At 39.9% G+C, this 18,267-nt stretch overlaps 2 protein-coding genes across 3 annotated transcripts in view; one reads left to right on the top strand and one right to left on the bottom strand.

Annotated features, from left to right (window-relative positions):
• LOC124721563 (mitochondrial glutamate carrier 1-like) overlaps positions 1-837 on the bottom strand; it is a 185,925-nt gene extending 185,088 nt beyond the window's left edge. The window contains exon 1 of one of the 2 annotated variants that reach the window (XM_047246599.1): positions 685-837. The gene's annotated coding sequence lies outside the window, so the exon portion shown is untranslated. Of the gene's footprint in view, positions 1-320; positions 485-684 lie in introns of those variants that run through there. The other variant, XM_047246600.1, reaches the window with a different exon arrangement.
• A 114-nt stretch (positions 838-951) lies between these two features.
• LOC124721564 (ras-like protein 2) overlaps positions 952-18,267 on the top strand; it is an 89,987-nt gene continuing 72,671 nt past the window's right edge. The window contains exon 1 of the mRNA XM_047246602.1: positions 952-1,272. Within this exon, the coding sequence (XP_047102558.1) occupies positions 1,168-1,272 (105 nt within the window). The 5' untranslated portion in view covers positions 952-1,167. The remainder of the gene's footprint in view (positions 1,273-18,267) is intronic.

Genomic DNA, 18,267 nt, shown 5'->3' with positions numbered 1-18,267 from the left:
CCAAGCATATCAGTACCATTTACACGAGTTTAGAAAAAGTTGTACACGGCGGGAAAAATACGCTGGTGAAAATCATGTGCAAATATTTGAATGAGGTAAGGTGGTATGTAATTGTCAGTGAAACTATTATAACAAAGACGCAATTCACTAAGGCGGCTGGCGCGATTTTTGTCACAATCTTAACTCAAAATTAGGGAACACATTCAAATGTTCGGAATCTAAGAGTAATATACGATTCATATTTCGGAAAGATTAATTATTGAATTCAGTATTTTCAAAGTAACTACGTGCGGATACAGTAGTTAGTCAGATTCTGTTACCTGCCTGTGTTGAAAACAGCGCACTCCTAACAAGCAAGGTTGAAGATCCCTGCAAGACAGACTAACAGAGGAAATATAATCGGCTCTCTACGAAGCTGCTGAAAAACACTAAAAGTTGCAACCCGGCTTAAAGGAGAGAAATGAAAAAGGTTACCATGTCACGTTGCGCGAGTTTTTTTTTCCTGCCTTCAAGTAGTATATCCACTCTATGGAACCCACCGCGTAATTTCAGCTGTATTCAATATGCTACAAATCGAGGCAATTTAAAACAGGTAATACTTTAGGGAATGATTAACATCAATGAAACATATATACGCAATAAACATTACTTTTTTAAAAAAGAAAATAGTCTGACTTCACTCACCACTAGCAGCGCTTTGCCTGTGATAACCGAATTTAATTGCAGCCAAGACTAACTGTCACAGCTCACGACGGGTGTGCAGACTTTCGTATAATATTATATACCATAGCCGCTTGCACAGATACTCATCTCTGAGCGATTTGCTTATCCCATAGATATTAGACGTACATCGAGACATGTATCGACCGTGTTTTCGAGCCACAAGAAAGAATTTCGAATGGAATAATAGCCTCGCGCCCACCATCTATTGGTCAATTTATGTAAGAACATTCGACGCGCGCACTCCCTGTCGACGACCCGTGAAGCTTTGATGATACACAGAGAGTTTTTTTTCATCGAGGGTTTGAAGAATTCTGCCTAAAATTGTAGTAATAATGTGTTGTGCGCGTGTGATGGATATGTAAACTACTACGTCATGCTGTGAAAGAGGTAGCTAAAATACAGCGCTGGTACAGCTCTCAGAGAAGCGAGTGTTAAAACTTCGAAATGTCGAAGCAGACGGAGCGACAAAGTTACGCACAGACATACAAGCTCGTTGTCGTAGGGGGTGGTGGAGTTGGGAAATCCGCGATAACTATACAATTCATTCAGGTATGTAAAATTTACATCTCTAACACTATTGACAAACTGTGATGTGTAGTTCATTAACCGATTCTCAGAGTCTCCACCCACATACTTCAAGAAGTTATGTCAGGAAGTGCTCTTGAAAATTGTTTACTAAACTTCCAGGGACATAAACGTAGATAGTGCCACAAAAATAACTGTTTACAAATACTTGTTCGTAGTGAGCTTTAAAATTTTAACTAAATGCCTATATTTGTTGACCTTACTAGTTTCAACAAAAGCGTGGATTTAATAAGATCCCATGGAAGCGTTCAGATTGTACCATCTCTCTGTTGACATAAGGTCTATAATGAACGTACGTTGCAACAATGTTTGTTGGCACATTGACGTATTGGTGAGTACGGGTTTGGCGCGTTAAGCATGTGATGATAAATTTTAAAAGGTTTCATATTAGAATTCCACTGTTTATGGACAGAAAAGGTGTGATTGTTATCGGAAGCGTTCGCTGGACAGTGGTGTTCAGTGATGCTCTCTATATCTACAAACCAAGCAACAATAACTTCACTATTTAAAGTCTTCTTTTTCACTGGTCACATCCTAGCTGTTGTATTAGCTAACATTGTTGTAAGAATCGTGCCGGGACATTGTTTTAACCTATTTTGTTGCCAAAAGACGAATTATCGATTTTGGTATATACGCTTATTAATCTCTTCACATAAAAGGAACCTTGCCGGTTATTGTAAAAATGCTCATCACGCGAGCTGATTATATATAAACAGCGGAAAGCAGTATTGTTGGGGAGACCATATAGTGTAAGTTTTGCTTACAATCGTATAATATTCGACGTTATTCAGTAAACTTTCGTTAATAAACTTTCTCATCAGCACTCGGCAAGGCAATACCCCTTATCGACAAGTTGGAAAGTTTCTCCCGAGGAACAACCCTTATTCCTAATGCTGTTATTGCAGTTTGTAGTACAAGTGAAAATCTATGGGTGAACTATTGAGATGAGTGTTAGATTAACTTTTTTTTCCCTAAGGCGTCGAGAACAACAGTACGGGATGACAGGCCAAACGTTGTTGCAAGGTTTGGGAGATATTCGTTTTAGCTATGACGTCAGGCGTTACGTCATACGCGGCATCTGTTGAATCAAGCCACTGTCCTTTTAAAGACGAGGAATGGATTCTGTAGGCGTGCGGCAGGAAGGTGTGGTCTAGAGCGTTCGTAGATGTCTCAATTAAGTAGCATTAAGCTACAATTCAATCTGCGGCCTACCTCTCATATTAGATGCCTCATTGCGTCATTTTATTTGACAATTTTTCTCACTTTCTGTTATGAAAATTAGCGAGTAAAAGGCGAGAATACCATTGTTACCCACTGATAATGTGACCTGATTAAGCATTAGCAGGGCGAAGAGAACAAAGGATGATATGTTTCAAATATAGTTTCAAAACTGCTTTTATCCTAATTATTTGGACTTTCAGATATGTATAAGCAATGAGTATACATATTGCTGCTACGATTCTTGAAACTATAGAAAAACTGTTCTTGTACCTTATGCGATTAATTCCTACAATGAAAGGTAAAATATAAGGTCATGGGCTGAATATTTTCACTCTTTCACGTATTTTTGTACAGTATTATCGGCACTGAACCTAATGGTTATTTTACAAAAGCACATTATTGTTTAGAAACATGGGAGCAAGTTCATGTAAATCTGTTGTTACTAAAATGACAAGTACCATGATTAAGGGTTCCAAGCCTTCACATTGTTTCCTGCATTTTTAGTACATCCATTTATGTTAATGTTGACTGGCTTTAGGTTTTAAATTTGATAAAATGCAAGACAAATATGTTGGTGTTCATTATGTAGGGCTACAGACAGACTTACATTCTTTTCACTGCCGAAGTGAAGAAAGCGTTGACAAGCCCCAAGAGCAGAATTTTGTGAAAACTAACATTTGGGAATTCAGTCTCATCAGCCAAAGAAGTGCAACATTCGATATCATAAGAACTGCATAGTTTTTTTGTGTGCTGTATCCGTTATTATGCGAAAGTCCTGGTTGACTGCTGAACCTAGCATTACTGTTGCAGGCTCAGTTACCCAATATATGCAGTCTAGTGACTGGTGTCCAAAGGCATGGACATAGGGAAATTCGGAAGCGTCCGATCCCGCCCGTCTGCTTTGACCCATGAGGTCACAAATATGGCGGAAACAAAAACAAACACACACACTTTCCACAAGAAGCCTAATGACACTAACGGGACAAGCGCGGGAAATGAGGTGTTTTGGGTGGAGGGGGGGGGGCAAACTAAATATAAACAAATTTCTTTTTTTAAAAAAAATCTCACGGGATAGAACAAACAGATCAGAAAAGTAAATAAAATAAGATAAAACAGAACTGGAGACAGCCACACTCAAACCAAACTCCGCGCCGTCATGACGTCACACACAACACCCTTACGTCACGGGTCAAAGCCGACGCGTGGGATCGGACGCTTCTGTCGACCCGGACATAGTATGTCCTCAGTTTTACTTTTAAACAGAAGCAATTAGATATGACAACATTCTAATGAGACATTGGTTGTAATTTTGTATGGTCCAATATGCATTGTTTGGAGGGGGTGAGTTTTGGCTTAAAAGTTTTATATTGGACCCCTGTTATAGTTTTCAGTATCGGGTGAACATAAACATTAGGCTGCACTACCAGTTAATTTGTTACCACAACCTTTATTTGGTTTTCTCATTCATTGACTTCAAAAACTCATGGCCACATTGTCACCTTTCAAGCTAAACTAGACCTCAAGCTGCATTACAGATCAATCTCTCACCAAACTTAAGATTTTCAGGGGAGATGGGTGAGGGTTCCAATGCCACACTGTAACCAGATGCGTTGTTCAGTGTACAACAGTGTTTGATAAGACCAAGGTCAGGTTGGGGGTTTCAAAAAATGGTTCAAATGGCTCTGAGCACTATGGGCCTTAACACCTGAGGTCATCAGTCCCCTAGACTTAGAACTACTTAAACCTAACTAACCTAAGGACATCACAAACATCCATGCCCGAGGCAGGATTTGAACCTGCGACCGTAGCAGCAGCGTGGTTCCAGACTGGAGCTCCTAGAACCGCTTGGCCACAGCGGCCGGCAGTTAGAGGTTGATAGCCATTCCAGATGTTGAGTCTGCACTGATAACGTAATATACCAAATGGTTGAAAAATGCAGTTTTTCATTTGGAAAAAATACAGCACTATTTCATACAATTCAGTTGATGAGGAAACATAGTATTAGAAGCAGGTCATGCCCTTGCCTGAAGGCAGCAGAGAAAAAAGTTCTTTCATTGTAGTTTACAGCATTTATCACCACAGAACAGCGACTACTTATTTTCATAGAAAGCACAGTGGATCCATAGCCTCACTATGTTCCAGACTTTTTTTATATAGAACTTGAGAATCAGTGTAAGAGTCACAACTCAATTTTTGAAACATATATTACACGCACTCCGTAGTATCCTGTCTCACAATTTCTGCAAACTTGAAGTTCAAAATCATACCCTGTTTTTCATAAATGTCAAAGGTTTTATGTGGTTGCATAAAGTTCTACTTACAAACAAACTAATGAAATTTGTTCCGAACTTTTTAACTTGTTGGTGATTTTAGGCAAATAATGTTAAAATAATTCATTTGACTGCACCACATTTGCTCACATTTATCTAGAAAATTTTTTGTGCGATCACTTTAATAATTTACTGGGTGCTTGGTAAGAACCCAGAATTAGATCCAATATTCTGTGGCTTCCCCTAACATTGATGATTATGTCTTCAACATGAAGAGGCTGCCAACATTTTCTGGAAGTAATGTCACTGTCCATCCAAGTTTTATTTGCATAAAAAACTCTCTGCCTTCCAGTTTTAATTTTCGTACTTTTATAACTTACTTCCTTCAACAGTCAATTTTATCCATTCTCTCTAATGGAATTTTTCACCTGTTTTCACTGACAACAAGTAGTAGTTTGCTCATTGTTTGCACTATTTTTCTGATTCACGTAAAAGTCCCCAGTTATTTCTCAACTGTACTTGACTGGACCAGGCAAGATGTAAATCTTTGTGTCGTGCAGTCATGAGTGGGCCTTCGGCTCCGAAAGTCCTTATCGATGATGTTTTGTTGAATGGTTTACATGCTGAAACTTGTTGATATCCCAGGATGAAATCTGCAGCAATTTGTGTAAGGGTTTCCTTTGTGTCATATTAAACAATTCTCTTCAGTCGTTGTTGGGCCCATTCTTGCAGGATCTTTTACCGGCTGCAGCAATGTCGGAGATTTGATGTTATACCAGATTCCTGATATTCACGGTACACTCATGAAATGGTTGTACGGGAAAATGCCCACTTCATCACTACCTCGGAGATGTGTCCCTTTGCTTATGCGCCAACTGTAGCACCATGTTCAAACTCACTTCATTGTTGATAATCTGCCATTGTAGCAGCAGTAACCGATCTAACAACTGTGCCAGTCACTTGTGTTTTTGAAGCATTGCTGATCACAGCACCATATCCTGTCTGTTTACATATCTCTGTATTTAAATACTCATGCCTATACAAATTCCATTGGCTCTTCAGTGTGATTTATTTTGGTATTATTGCTTGATGCATCCTTTGGTATTTGACTGTGGCTTTGGCGAATCTACTGTAAGACAAGTATTTAAGAGTGGTGTAAATGTTTCATAGAGGGTGTCGAAGACATTGAAGACGATGGTTGCCCTAGCACATCAATTACTGACGACAGTGTGGGAGAAGTAAAGGAAATGGTTTTGGAAAATCGCCATCAGAGAGGTGATGAAGTCGCTATATTCTTTGGCTTATGCCAAGCAGTTTTGTCAGATGTGTTGGGTATGGAACTTGTAGCAGCACAGTTTGTTCCGAAATGGTTGAATTTTGACCAAAAATGATGTCGTGTTTACATAGCCCAGACGATAATGGTATAGTGAGACCCACGAGAAAGGGAGGCTGCGGTGCATACGTCACAGTCTTATTCATTAATAGTACTACAACGAAAGTTAATTTAAGATCAGCGCTGGATGTAAATGGTAAAACGGCTTGTTTATGGCATTTAGTCTCTTCTACTTAACAGTCCTCATTTCATACTAGAAGTGGTGCCTTATGCAGCTGATAATCATTTTGGTACAATTTTAAATTTATTGTACCCCATTATACCCATAACAAATATTAAGTAGGCCTATGGACTTCGATCACTGTAGGACTATTAACAGTAAGACTCCATAATAGCAGATTCCAATAGAAGATACTATTCTCGTTCATACGTTAACACCTAGCTATGAGTTAACAAGTGTAGAAATGTAGTTTGTCTGCAGAGTTGAGCGAGCGAGCTTGGTGCTGGCTCAGGCCTACCTTCGTAACGTACGCGCCATGGTCTGTCTTTCTCGTTGGCCTCGCGGTATACGAGTATGACGTTGAAACTGAGGCCCAATCGTCTGAATGAAAACTGCCTGAAGAGCCAAGACCGAAAAAAATTTGACGAGTTCAATGACGTGATGGTCCTTCTCACTGTCTTTTTTTTTTTCCGGTAACAGTGGCATAGTGCACCACGAGTTCCTGCCTTATGGTACTACAGTCAGTTAGGAATTCCACCTGGAAGTTATGCATCGTTTGCATGAAGCACTACGAAGAAAGTGACCAGAAATTGTCTCAAAACCCCTCATGGAAACTGCATCACGATAATACTCCTGCTCACATCTCAATGCTTGTTTGTGATATTTTGGCAAAAAAAAAAAAAAAAAAAAAAAAAAAAAAAAAAAGAAGAGAAAAAAAACCGTTATGTTGTCCCAGGCACCTTATTCGCTGGACATGGCCACTGCGACTTCTTTCTATTCCCAGGACTGAAGGGAACCATGAAAGGATGTCGTTTTGCCACTTGATGAGATAAAAACAGAATCGCTGAAGGACCTTAACACCATAAAAAAAGTGAGTTTCAGAAGTGCTTCCAAGATTGGAAGAAGTGCTGGCACCAGCATATTATATCTGAGGGAGTTTACTTTGAGTGGGACAAAGTTGCTGTTGAAGAACAAACAAACATCTTTAAGAAAAACAAATATTCCCGCTACTTTCTGATCACACATCGTATACCAGTATTGGTGTATGGTATATACCAGGATAAAATCAAACTACACCGATAAAATTTTGGAGGTGTTCCATGGATATTTTCTGAGTATTTTGGTATATGGGACCTGTGGTTTCTATTGTGTAATGTGACAAGGCTGAAGAGGAAGCCTCAGGCTGCTGTTGAGTGTTATATTTTAAACCTGGAGAAACCAGGTAAGGTTCCACTGCTGTGGAGATGCCCAGAAGCTTGATCAATAACAGATGGTCCATAAAAAGTGTTGTGAAAAGGCCAGAGAGGGGGGGGGGGGGGAGGAGTGTAACCATTACCTTAAGCTGTTGAAGAGTCCCAGAGATGGTTCCCTTTTGGGAAATGCCTCCAACATAGAATTACTATAAAAAAACTGTTCATTGTGCTGTGTGTATACAAACGAACGTTGGGCAAATGGTAATGGGTGCCATTGAGGTAGGCATGATGAAGGCCTATGGACAAAAAGAGGGATTAGCAAGAGTCAGCATCTGACCCTAAGCAGTAAGCACCAACAGGTAAAAGCTGTGAGGGATGCTAAAAGCTGCAGATGTCTAAAGCTAAGTGTTGTTTGGCAATGCCAAGACTGTGAACAGAACAAACTTTCTAATAACATAGCATGAGACAAGGAATATTGGCGCAGTAATTGTAAGGATTATATCTGGGTCCAAGAAATGTAATGCCATGTACATACACAAGTATAACTAGACTCTACACAATAAATGAATATGCTATGATGACAAGTGTCTACATGAAGTATGTTATACAAGAGTACTCCACACATACATTTATAAATAAAGCAGTAGTATATCACATTAATTTAACGTATTAAACTTGTTGGTGATGTTTAATTGAAAATGGAATAAATGCACACCCTTTTGTATCTTAATCATACATCCATGTCTAAGGGCATAGTGTCAGTAGACACAGTATCAAATAATATTTCTTGTAACTTATGTAAATTAATTGTAGAATTATTAGTATAGGAATGGTGGACCAGTTCCATTTACATTTCCAGTTCATTTTCATTTCAGTTGCACATGAAGTGTTGTAAGAAGTGTGTTATATTGTTGGGAGCTTCTTGAAATCCCATTGGCTAAATTTTAGTAATGTTTGTGGATTTGGTGGTGGAAGATCTGCTATTGGGAACTGCTGGAAAATGCAAGAACTGCTGTTATGGCCATTGGACAGAGAGGCCTGATTTGGTTTTTATGACATGAGAATGGATTTTCAGTTATCACCACTGGAGACTTGTGCTCTTTGCGACTGGGAGTGCAGCTAGGTGACAGATTCTGAATAGAGACTTGCGACTGTGACTTTGGCTGTCAGAGCATCAGACTGTATTTCATCATACATGGACTTTGGCTTATGCATCTGAGCATGGGGTTAGAAGAGCTGGTGCATAAACGCAATTAGTAATTTGAGCATATTAAGTGGAGATTGCAGTCACTCGTGTGCTGCTAGTTAAGTTGCAAGTGGGACATTCTTACTAGATGAACTCATATTTTATTTCATGAAGACCATCATTCAATAGGAAGCTATGTCTTGCTAAATAAAAGAGTTATGTAAAATATAAATAGGAAGTGCAGCATACATTATGACTGCCACTTCCCTGTTACTTTATGTTTAATAATCTTTTACTCACATTATATGTCTGCCCTCAACCAACTGACTGCGGATCACCAGTGTAGTGGATTGACTGGTCACTACCACCGTAGGGCATAAAGGAGACAGTGTATAGCTTGACCCTGAGACATCTATGAGCAAAGTTTTTATTGAATAGAGTTGTACACTAGTCCAAGGAAGTTAAATCACAGGTTGTTGATTAAAGAGTATTGCAATTAAATTGATTTCTTACCATATTTATTTTTATATCTGTGTTGTATGTCGATGATACTCACGCTGTGTCTTGTTTGGAAACAAGCTTGTTCAATTCACTCATGGTTCTTTCTGTTGACAAAAGTAGCACCCACATCATTCTTCACCCTCCAGCTTGCATTAAGTACTGCTGGGTTCTGTCTTGAATTTGTTTTTTTTTGGCAGTGTTGGTTGCAAGTCAAGTGGCACACCATACCACAGATAGGTTCACAGATGAAAACTGAGTTGGTTCATATGGTACCTAGTGTATGGATTCACTGAATGCAATGGAATAGTGGCATAACAATGCTACACAGTAAGAAAAGTTTACACGTATTGTTGAGAATTGTTGCATTATTCTGTTACATGTTTGATTGATTTCATATTACGAGCTTTTACACTATTGTGAAGATATTTTCACAAACACAAGTGTAATTGGGGTAAAAAACAGAATAAACCATTAATTACATTAGTACTCTGTAACAGGTCACTGGAGATCTCTGATGCCTCACACAAAAATACTCAGAAAGCATTCCTGAATAGCCTTGAAAATTTTGGTGCTGGCTTTCAGGTTCACACTGTATATAGTCCGTGAGCTAAATGACTGGTATTGATAGTTCAGGTTGGCAAATGGTAATATTGGCAAACATGGCACAAATATGATAATCCACAAAACTACCGTCCAATATCCTTGACATTGATTTGTTGTAGAATCTTAGAACATATTCTGAGCTCAAACATAATGAGGTATCTTGAACAGAATGACCTCCTAAATGCCAACTGGCATAGATGTTGCAAACCTCAATCACTGAAACCCAACTTACACTTTTCTCACAACATATGGAAAGCTTTTGATCAAAGCAACCAGGTAGATGCTGTTTTTCTTGTTTTCCAAAAAAACATTTGACTCAGTACTGCATATACGCTTATTGTCAAAAGTACGATCATACAGGCTATCAAGTAAAATTTCTGACAGGATTTGAGGACTTTTTGGTAGGGACGAAACAGCGTGTTATCTTGGATGGAGAGTCATTGTCAGATGTAGAAATAACATTGAGTGTGTGCCAAGGAAATGTGTTGGGACCCTTGCTGTTCATATTGTATATTAATGACCTTGCAGACATTATTAATAGTAAAACCAGGCGTTTTGCAGATGATGCAGTTATCTATGTTGAAGTACTATCTGAGAGAAGCTGCATAAATATTCAGTCAGATCTTTATAAGATTTCAATGTGATTCAGATATTGGCAACTTGCTCTAAATGTCTAGAAATATAAAATTTTGCACTTCACAAAACAAAAAATGTGATATCCTATGACTATAATATCAATGAGTCAATGTTGGAGTCAGCCAACTCACACAGATATCTGGGTGTAACACTCCATAGGGATATGAAATGGAATGATCACATAGGTTCAGTCGTGGATAAAGCAGGTGGTAGACTTTGATTTATTGGTAGAATTCTGGGGAAGTGCAATCAGTCTACAAAAGAGGTTGCTTACAAATCATTTGTGCAATCAGTTCTAGTATATCGCTCAAGTGTGTGGGACCTGTACAGATAGAACTAACAGGGGATATTGAATGCATAGAGAGAAGGGCAGCACAAATTGTCACGGGTTTGTTTAATCTATGGGAGAGATGCTGACAGAACTGAACTGTCATACTTTTGAAGACAGACATAAACTACCCCTAGAAAGTCTGTTAACAAAGTTCCAAGAACTGGCTTTAAATGATTACTCTAGGGATATACAACAACCCCCTGCGTAAAGCTCACATAGGGATTATGGGGATAGGATAGGAATAGTTGCTGCGCACATGGAGGCATTCGGACAGCCGTTCTTCCCACACTCCGTAAATGAATGGATGAGGAAGAAACCCTGATGGCTGGTACAGTGGGAAGTGCCCTCTGCCATGCACTTCACTGTGGTTTGCAGATTATAGATGTAGATGTAGAAGGCTTATGGCACTTTGCACCTGGTCGATACTACACGTGTTCTGTAGCAGCAAAAACAAAAGAGTCAGCAATGTACAGGTCATATTTGCTTATTTACAGTTGCTACTTGTAATATAAACTTAAAAATGGAATAGTGCTATTTAGTATCTAGTATGCTGAAATATTGTAAAGTTATTTGTCAAACTTCATAATAGAAATAAAAACTATTTTTGCAGATCACTAAACTTCAGCAGTTTTTTTTCCCATTGTTAAATATGAGCATTATTAGTTAGTTCTAAAGTGAGTAACAGACTAATTTATCAGTACATCAACAGTTGTAATATGAAGAAGGTACCATACTCACAAGACAATGATACCAGTAGCTCCATCTTACATTCCTGAGTGTGTGTTACTTTGGCTGATGGGAAAACACCACTCAAATTATTGTCAGGAACTGATTTAGAATATTCTCCTTCAGCACTGCTTGAACTATCACTGCTCCTTCCCTGATGTATAATTAAATTTTTGATCCAGCCTTCCACAACTATTTCATTTTCGGCTGGCTCTCTGATGACACAGTGCTGTTCACAATTTTTGTTTAGGTGTCACTCATCACTGGACTAACAGTTACTACAAGGAGATTTTCAACTTAAGAGACAGTGAATTTTTTTCTTGTTTTCAGCAGAGTAATTTTTTATTTGCACCCATGCCCCTTCAATGGCACTGAAGTGACAATGGTATGGAAGAAGCCGAATGGCCCTCAGGGGCTCATCATTCATTTGCTGGGTACAGGCTTGGGAACCCTGAGGTTCCTGAGCTGGGGGACTGGTAAGTGCTGCTCTGGGCACGCTTCAGCGACTACCATGTGGCACAATGGTGGAACACTGTGTTACTGGGAACAGGGATCTTGGCTTAACTGCCTTGTTTGCAAAAATGGTAAATCCTCTATAAAAAAAATAAAAATAAAAAATAAAACCTCAATCTTAAGGTGTGTTATGCACCAATGAGATGCCCAGCTGTTGATGTGGAGCAGTCATTAGTGGGCAACCTCTGGGGAACCTGCCGTACCTCAGTTGTATCAGGTTTACTTAGGCACACGGGACTTGGTCCATGTAGACTTCTATTTCCCTAGCTGCTCGTGGTCCATGTAGACTTCTATTTCCCTAGCTGCTCATGGGACTGAGATGGAACCCTCAGAATGCCCCCTTCTTACTCCCTGTGGAATGGTAGGTACTAACACCCAATCCAACAAGAGGGTTCGTATAGCCAGCCCTCCAGACTCGGAACTTACACAAAGTTCTTCATTCATTAGTGATAAAATGCATGCTGCTGGTCAGAATGTGTTTTTGGTTGTGAAACATAATGAGGACAGCTTTGAGAAAGTATCTCCTTTTAATTTCAAAAAGGTTTAGAGGGCATCACAGGTACACTGAAATCAGTCAAGTGATTGTGTAATGAAACACTGTTTGGTTGAAACTGCTAGTTCCAAACAAGCAACAAACCTCAGAAAAGCTGACTCGCTTGCAAATGTGCCATGGTAATGGAACTCCACAACACCTTGAATTACAGCAAAGGTGTTGTCATGTAGAGATCTGGTAGACATTCCCAAGGAGGAACGAAAGATGAGTGGGCTCAAGAAAGGATCATTGATATGAAAAATATATTGAAAAGGTTGGATGGGGATCTCATAAAATCTGACTCCATGATATATACCTTCAATAGCATGAATCTCCCAGAGCATTTTGAGGCAGGTTTCCTTCGTCTAAGCATACGGCCTTATGTCCCCAACCCCCTGCATTGTTTACAAATGCCAGTGCTTTGGGCACACTGTTTTGCTACTTGTGGCAGATGTGGCAAGGTCACACATGATGGAGTTGGTTGCTCCTCTCCTCTGAAGTGTGTAAATTGCTCTGGGGATCACCCCATCTCTGAGTAGGGACTGCAGTGTCTTCCTTGAAGAAAGGAAGATACAAAAAATCAAAACATCAAAATGGGTTCCATATGCTGAAGCTCAGAAGATTTATAAGGACATGCAGCCTCCTACATTCACTACACTTTTCGCTTCTGCCGTTAAAAAGCCTATTTCAAAAGCCAGAACTTCTACACAAACAGGGGATGCTACTGTTAGCACTAACACCTGCATTGTCAGTGCATTTGTCAAACTGCAGTTGTTTCAGAGCCCATAGCCCTCCCAAGAACATCAGAGCAACCAACAGTCACCACCATTGTGGAGCTCGTGGTACCTCCAAATGCAGAGTCTGGCAAGAAATATGACGCTGTCTCCACTGCTGCTGCAGTAGCTCCTACACAGCCCTCCCAGACCAAAAAAGCAACTGGAAGGCCTCCACTGCAGGCGACAACAGGTGGTAGACCGTTGGATCATGCTGATGCCATTTGACTTGATGGTTATACTGCTTCTGCTTCAGAGCTAATGGATTGTGAAATCTGTCTGGAGCTACCATCTTGCACTAATGCTGAACCTCCACCTGTTGCGGGCTCTCCACCCCGGTGGAATGACGGTGAAAGTTCAATCCCTGTAATAAATAGCTCCCATACTACAGTGGAACAATAAATGGATTCAAGACTCATGTAGAGGAACTGAAACTCCTGACACACAGCCTTATTTCGAGCAGTTAGTTAATGGACCACTCGAATAGTAAACGGTTGTGAAAACACACTTGACTCCTTAGTAACAAATAAGCCTGAGCCAATAATGAGCGTAAAAATGGATACCGGGATTAGTGAACACAGGGTTGTCATAGCTAGACTTTATACTGTAACTTGAAATTCTCCAAAAATAAACAAAAAATATATCTGTTGGAAAAAAGCAGATAAAAATTTACTTGATGCCTTCCTGAGAGACAATCTCCACTCTTTCCAAATTAACAATGTAAGTGTAGACCAGATGTGGCTTGAATTTAAAGAAATAGTATTCACAGCAATTGCAAGATTTATACCAAATAAATTAATAAGCAATGGAGCTGATCTCCCACAGTACACAAAACATGTCTAAACACTGTTGTTGAAATAACGAAAAAACATGCCTAATTCAAATGAATGCAAAATCCCCAAGATTGTTGATCTTCGGCAGAAGCTCGAAACTTAGCATGAACTTGAATGTGAGATGCTTTTAATAGTTTCCACAAAGAAACTTTGTATTGAAATCTGGCAGAAAATCCAGAGAGAGTCGTCTGGTTGTATATAAAGTATGCTAATGGAAAGTCACGATCAATGCCTTCTCTGTGTAATAGCAATAGAAATCCTATCAATGACAGTGCTACTAAAGCAGAGTTACTAAACACAGCCTTCTGAAATTCGTTCACCAAAGAAAATGAAGGAAATATTCCAGAGATCTAATCAAGATCAGCTGCCAACGTGGGTAACTTAGAAGTTAATATCCTCAGAGTAGTGAAGCAGCTTAAATCACTTAATAAAAGCAAGTCTTCTGTCCACACTGTATACCAATTAGGTTCCTTTCAGAGTACGCCGATGCAATAGCTCCATACTTAACAATCATATATAACCACTCGCTTGATGAAAGATCCGTACCCAAAGAATGGAAAGTTGCACAGGTCGCACAATTATTTAAGAAGAGCAATAGGAGTAAGCCACTAAATTACAGGCCCATATCATTGATGTCGATATGCAGCAGGATTTTGGAACATACATTGTGTTTGGACATTATGAATTACCTCAAGGAGAATGGTCTATTGACACTCAGTCAACATACACTTGGAAAACATCGTTCTTGCGAAACGCAGCTAGCTCTTTACTCACACGAAGTGTTGTGTGCTATTGACAAGGGATTTCAAATTGATTCTGTATTTCTAGTTTTCCAGAAGGCTTTTGACACTGTACTTCAGGACCGATTCATAGTCAGATTTCGTGCTTGTGGAATATTGTCTCAGTCATGCGCCTTTATTCATAGAGAGGTCACAGTTCATAGTAATTGATAGAAAGTCACTGAGTAAAGTGGAAGTGATTTCTGGCATTTCCCAAGGTAGTATTATAGGCCCTCTGCTGTTCCTTATCTATAGAAATGATTTAGGAGACAATCTGAGCAGCCACCTTAGGTTGTTTGCAGGTGATGCTCTCTTCTGTCATCTAGTAAAGGCATCAGAAGACCAAATCAAATTGCAAAAATATTTAGAAAAGATACGTGTACAGTGTGAAAATTGGCAATTGTCCCTAAATAATGAAAAGCGTGTGGTCATCCACCCAAGTGCTAAAAGAAATTCATTGAACTTCATGTACACAATAAATCAATCAAATCTAAAGACCATAAATTCAACTAAATACCTAGTAATTACTGTTGTGACTTGGCAAGACAGCCAAGCCACTAAGAGAGGAAGCCGAAAGGCACGCGTTTAAGCTCACGCAGGCTGGTGTGAGGTCTGGAACAGTTAAAGGAATAGAGACTAGCAAAAAAGGTACGTAGCTTCTGGAATACTTAACTTTAATCCATAATCGGTGAACATCGGTCTGACGGTACATGCATAACAAGATAAATAGCAAATGATAATGGCGCCTTGCTAGGTCGTAGCAAATGACGTAGCTGAAAGCTATGCTAACTATCGTCTCGGCAAATGAGAGCGTATTTTGTCAGTGAACCATCGCTAGCAAAGTCGGCTGTGCAAGTGGGGCGAGTGCTAGGAAGTCTCTCTAGACCTGCCGTGTGGCAGCGCTCGGTCTGCAATCACTGATAGTGGCGACACGCGGGTCCGACGTATACTACCGGACCGGGGCCGATTTAAAGGCTACCACCTAGCAAGTGTGGTGTCTGGCGGTGACACCACAATTACAATTACAAACAACTTAAACTGGAAAGAACACACAGAAAATGTAGTCGGGAAGGTGAACCAAAGACTACGTTTTATTGGCAGAACACTTAGAAGATGCACCAGTTCTCCTAAAGAGATTGCCCACAGAGTTCAAGTCTCGGTCCGGCACACAGTTTTAATCTGCCAGGAAGTTTCATATACAGTACACTTGTCCATCCTCTTTTGGAGTATAGCTGTATGGTGTGGGATCCTTACCATATAGGATTAATTGATTACACAGAGAAAAGCAACACTATTGTATTGAGAAATAAGGGATAGAGTGTCAGTGACGTGTTACAAAATATGGGGTGGACATAGTTAAAATGAAAGTTTTTTTCCATTGTGGCAGAATAATCTTCTCACAAAATGGCAGTCACCAGGTTTCACTGTAGAATGCCCACATAGGGAGAAATACTCATCTTAATGAAATAAGAGAAATCACAGCTTGCACAGAAAAGTGTAGTTACTCTTTTTTTTTCACATGCTGTTTCTGCATGAAATAATAGGGAATTATTGTTAAGGTGGTTTGATGAACCCTCTGATAGGCACTTAAGTGTAATTTGTAGAGTATCCATGTAGATATAGAGTGGTGGGTCACATCACACGAGTGATCCGTCATGCCAATGACTTATCCATCCCAAAGTCTTCAGGTCATCTTAGGAGGCAACATACCTTGGTGAGTAATGACTGGCATACTGCAATCCGGGACAGGCGTGCAGCTCTTCAATGGTTTAAATGCCGCCGAACAGCTGATCACCTCACATCCGGTTGTTTAGGTCCCGTGTTGGTGAGATGCTGTTGGATTGGTTTGAGCAGGAGGATGATGTTTCTCAGGGCAGTGTTTTTAAGTTATCTTAGCCATAAACAGTATCACGTCTACAGTAAGGAGCCCCATACAATGCTCCTTTTCTGGGGACGACTTTGCAGTTTTCTGTTCCTTCTGCAGTGTCGCAGCAGCAAATCGTCAGTTGCAAGAGGCTGGAGGAGTGGGCTGTGAAGACTGGTTTTACCCTTTCTCTCTCTCTCTGTGTGTGTGTGTGTGTGTGTGTGTGTGTGTGTGTGTGTGTGTGTGTGTGTTTGTTTTTGTTTCTTTCTTTCTTTCTTTTTTTAGCTCTTCTATGATTTTACATCTGTTTTAACCCCAGGTACGGCATCTTTCACCCTTTCTCATTTGCCTTCAGGTGTGAGGTAGTGCGATTATGTGCCTCAACGTGAGTGAGGCAGGAGTGAGTGAATGAGTGTCAATTTTATGGCTTTCCTTCTCACTGTATGCAACAATTTTAGAATCTTTTTCCACGTCCGTTTGTTTACACACACACACACACACACACACACACACACACACACACACACACACACACACACACAGAGAGAGAGAGAGAGAGAGAGAGAGAGAGAGAGAGAGAGAGAGAGAGAGAGAGAGAGAGCTAAATGATTTAATTCCTATGCCTTTTAGCAATCTTGTCAGTTATGTGTGTTGAAAATTGTCGTTTCTTTTGTGCCACAATTTCAAACAATTCAGCCTCCTCCTTCTCTGAAATCCACTTTTCGTCATTTCAGCCACTGAATACCATTTTTTTCCCATAGTTCATCTCTTTGTGGTAATCACCTGTCTTTTTTTCAATGAAACATCAACAAGCAGTGTAACACCCAACCATACAATGAACTTGCGTGCAAAATAATGATTTGCCCTCCTTTTCCAACAGACACTGTCGTGGTTCCCTTGGGGGGTTCCGTCACTCCAGCCTCTGTGTAATGAATAGCTGGCATTAATCCAAGTTTCGTCTGTCACATTATATTTTTGAATCTCACATCAATGATCTTGCACAGAAATCTGCACCACCATGCAACTACATGCATGCTTTCCATAAATATTTTGTGTCCGTTAAACACTGAATAGCTGAAACCCATGTCTTTCAGCACCACATGCAATGAAAGTTTACTTCCTTCAAAAACATAATCTTCCTGTAGTGACACAAGTAATAAAGACAGAGTGAGCTGTTTTCTTCTCTTATAATAGCTTTATATATGATGGCAAATAGTGTCTTTCTCGAAATCATCCAAAGCTCTCACTTGCTTCTTTCCCTACCCCTTCTTTCCTTGCATGTGCAGCATTGTTGTGTCAATCCCACCATAATCTATATTGTACTCTTCTTTCCCTGTCATTACGGCAGTGCTCTTGCTTATTTTGAATGATGTTGCAGTCCTCTTAACAACTGGAGCAACAGGAAATAAGGGACCACGTTTTTCCTCTTCTTTCTCAAAGTAGTC

Source organism: Schistocerca piceifrons, chromosome X (genome assembly GCF_021461385.2).
Source record: "Schistocerca piceifrons isolate TAMUIC-IGC-003096 chromosome X, iqSchPice1.1, whole genome shotgun sequence".
NCBI lineage: Eukaryota > Metazoa > Arthropoda > Insecta > Orthoptera > Acrididae > Schistocerca > Schistocerca piceifrons.
This window is presented reverse-complemented; position numbering and strand designations above follow the sequence as displayed.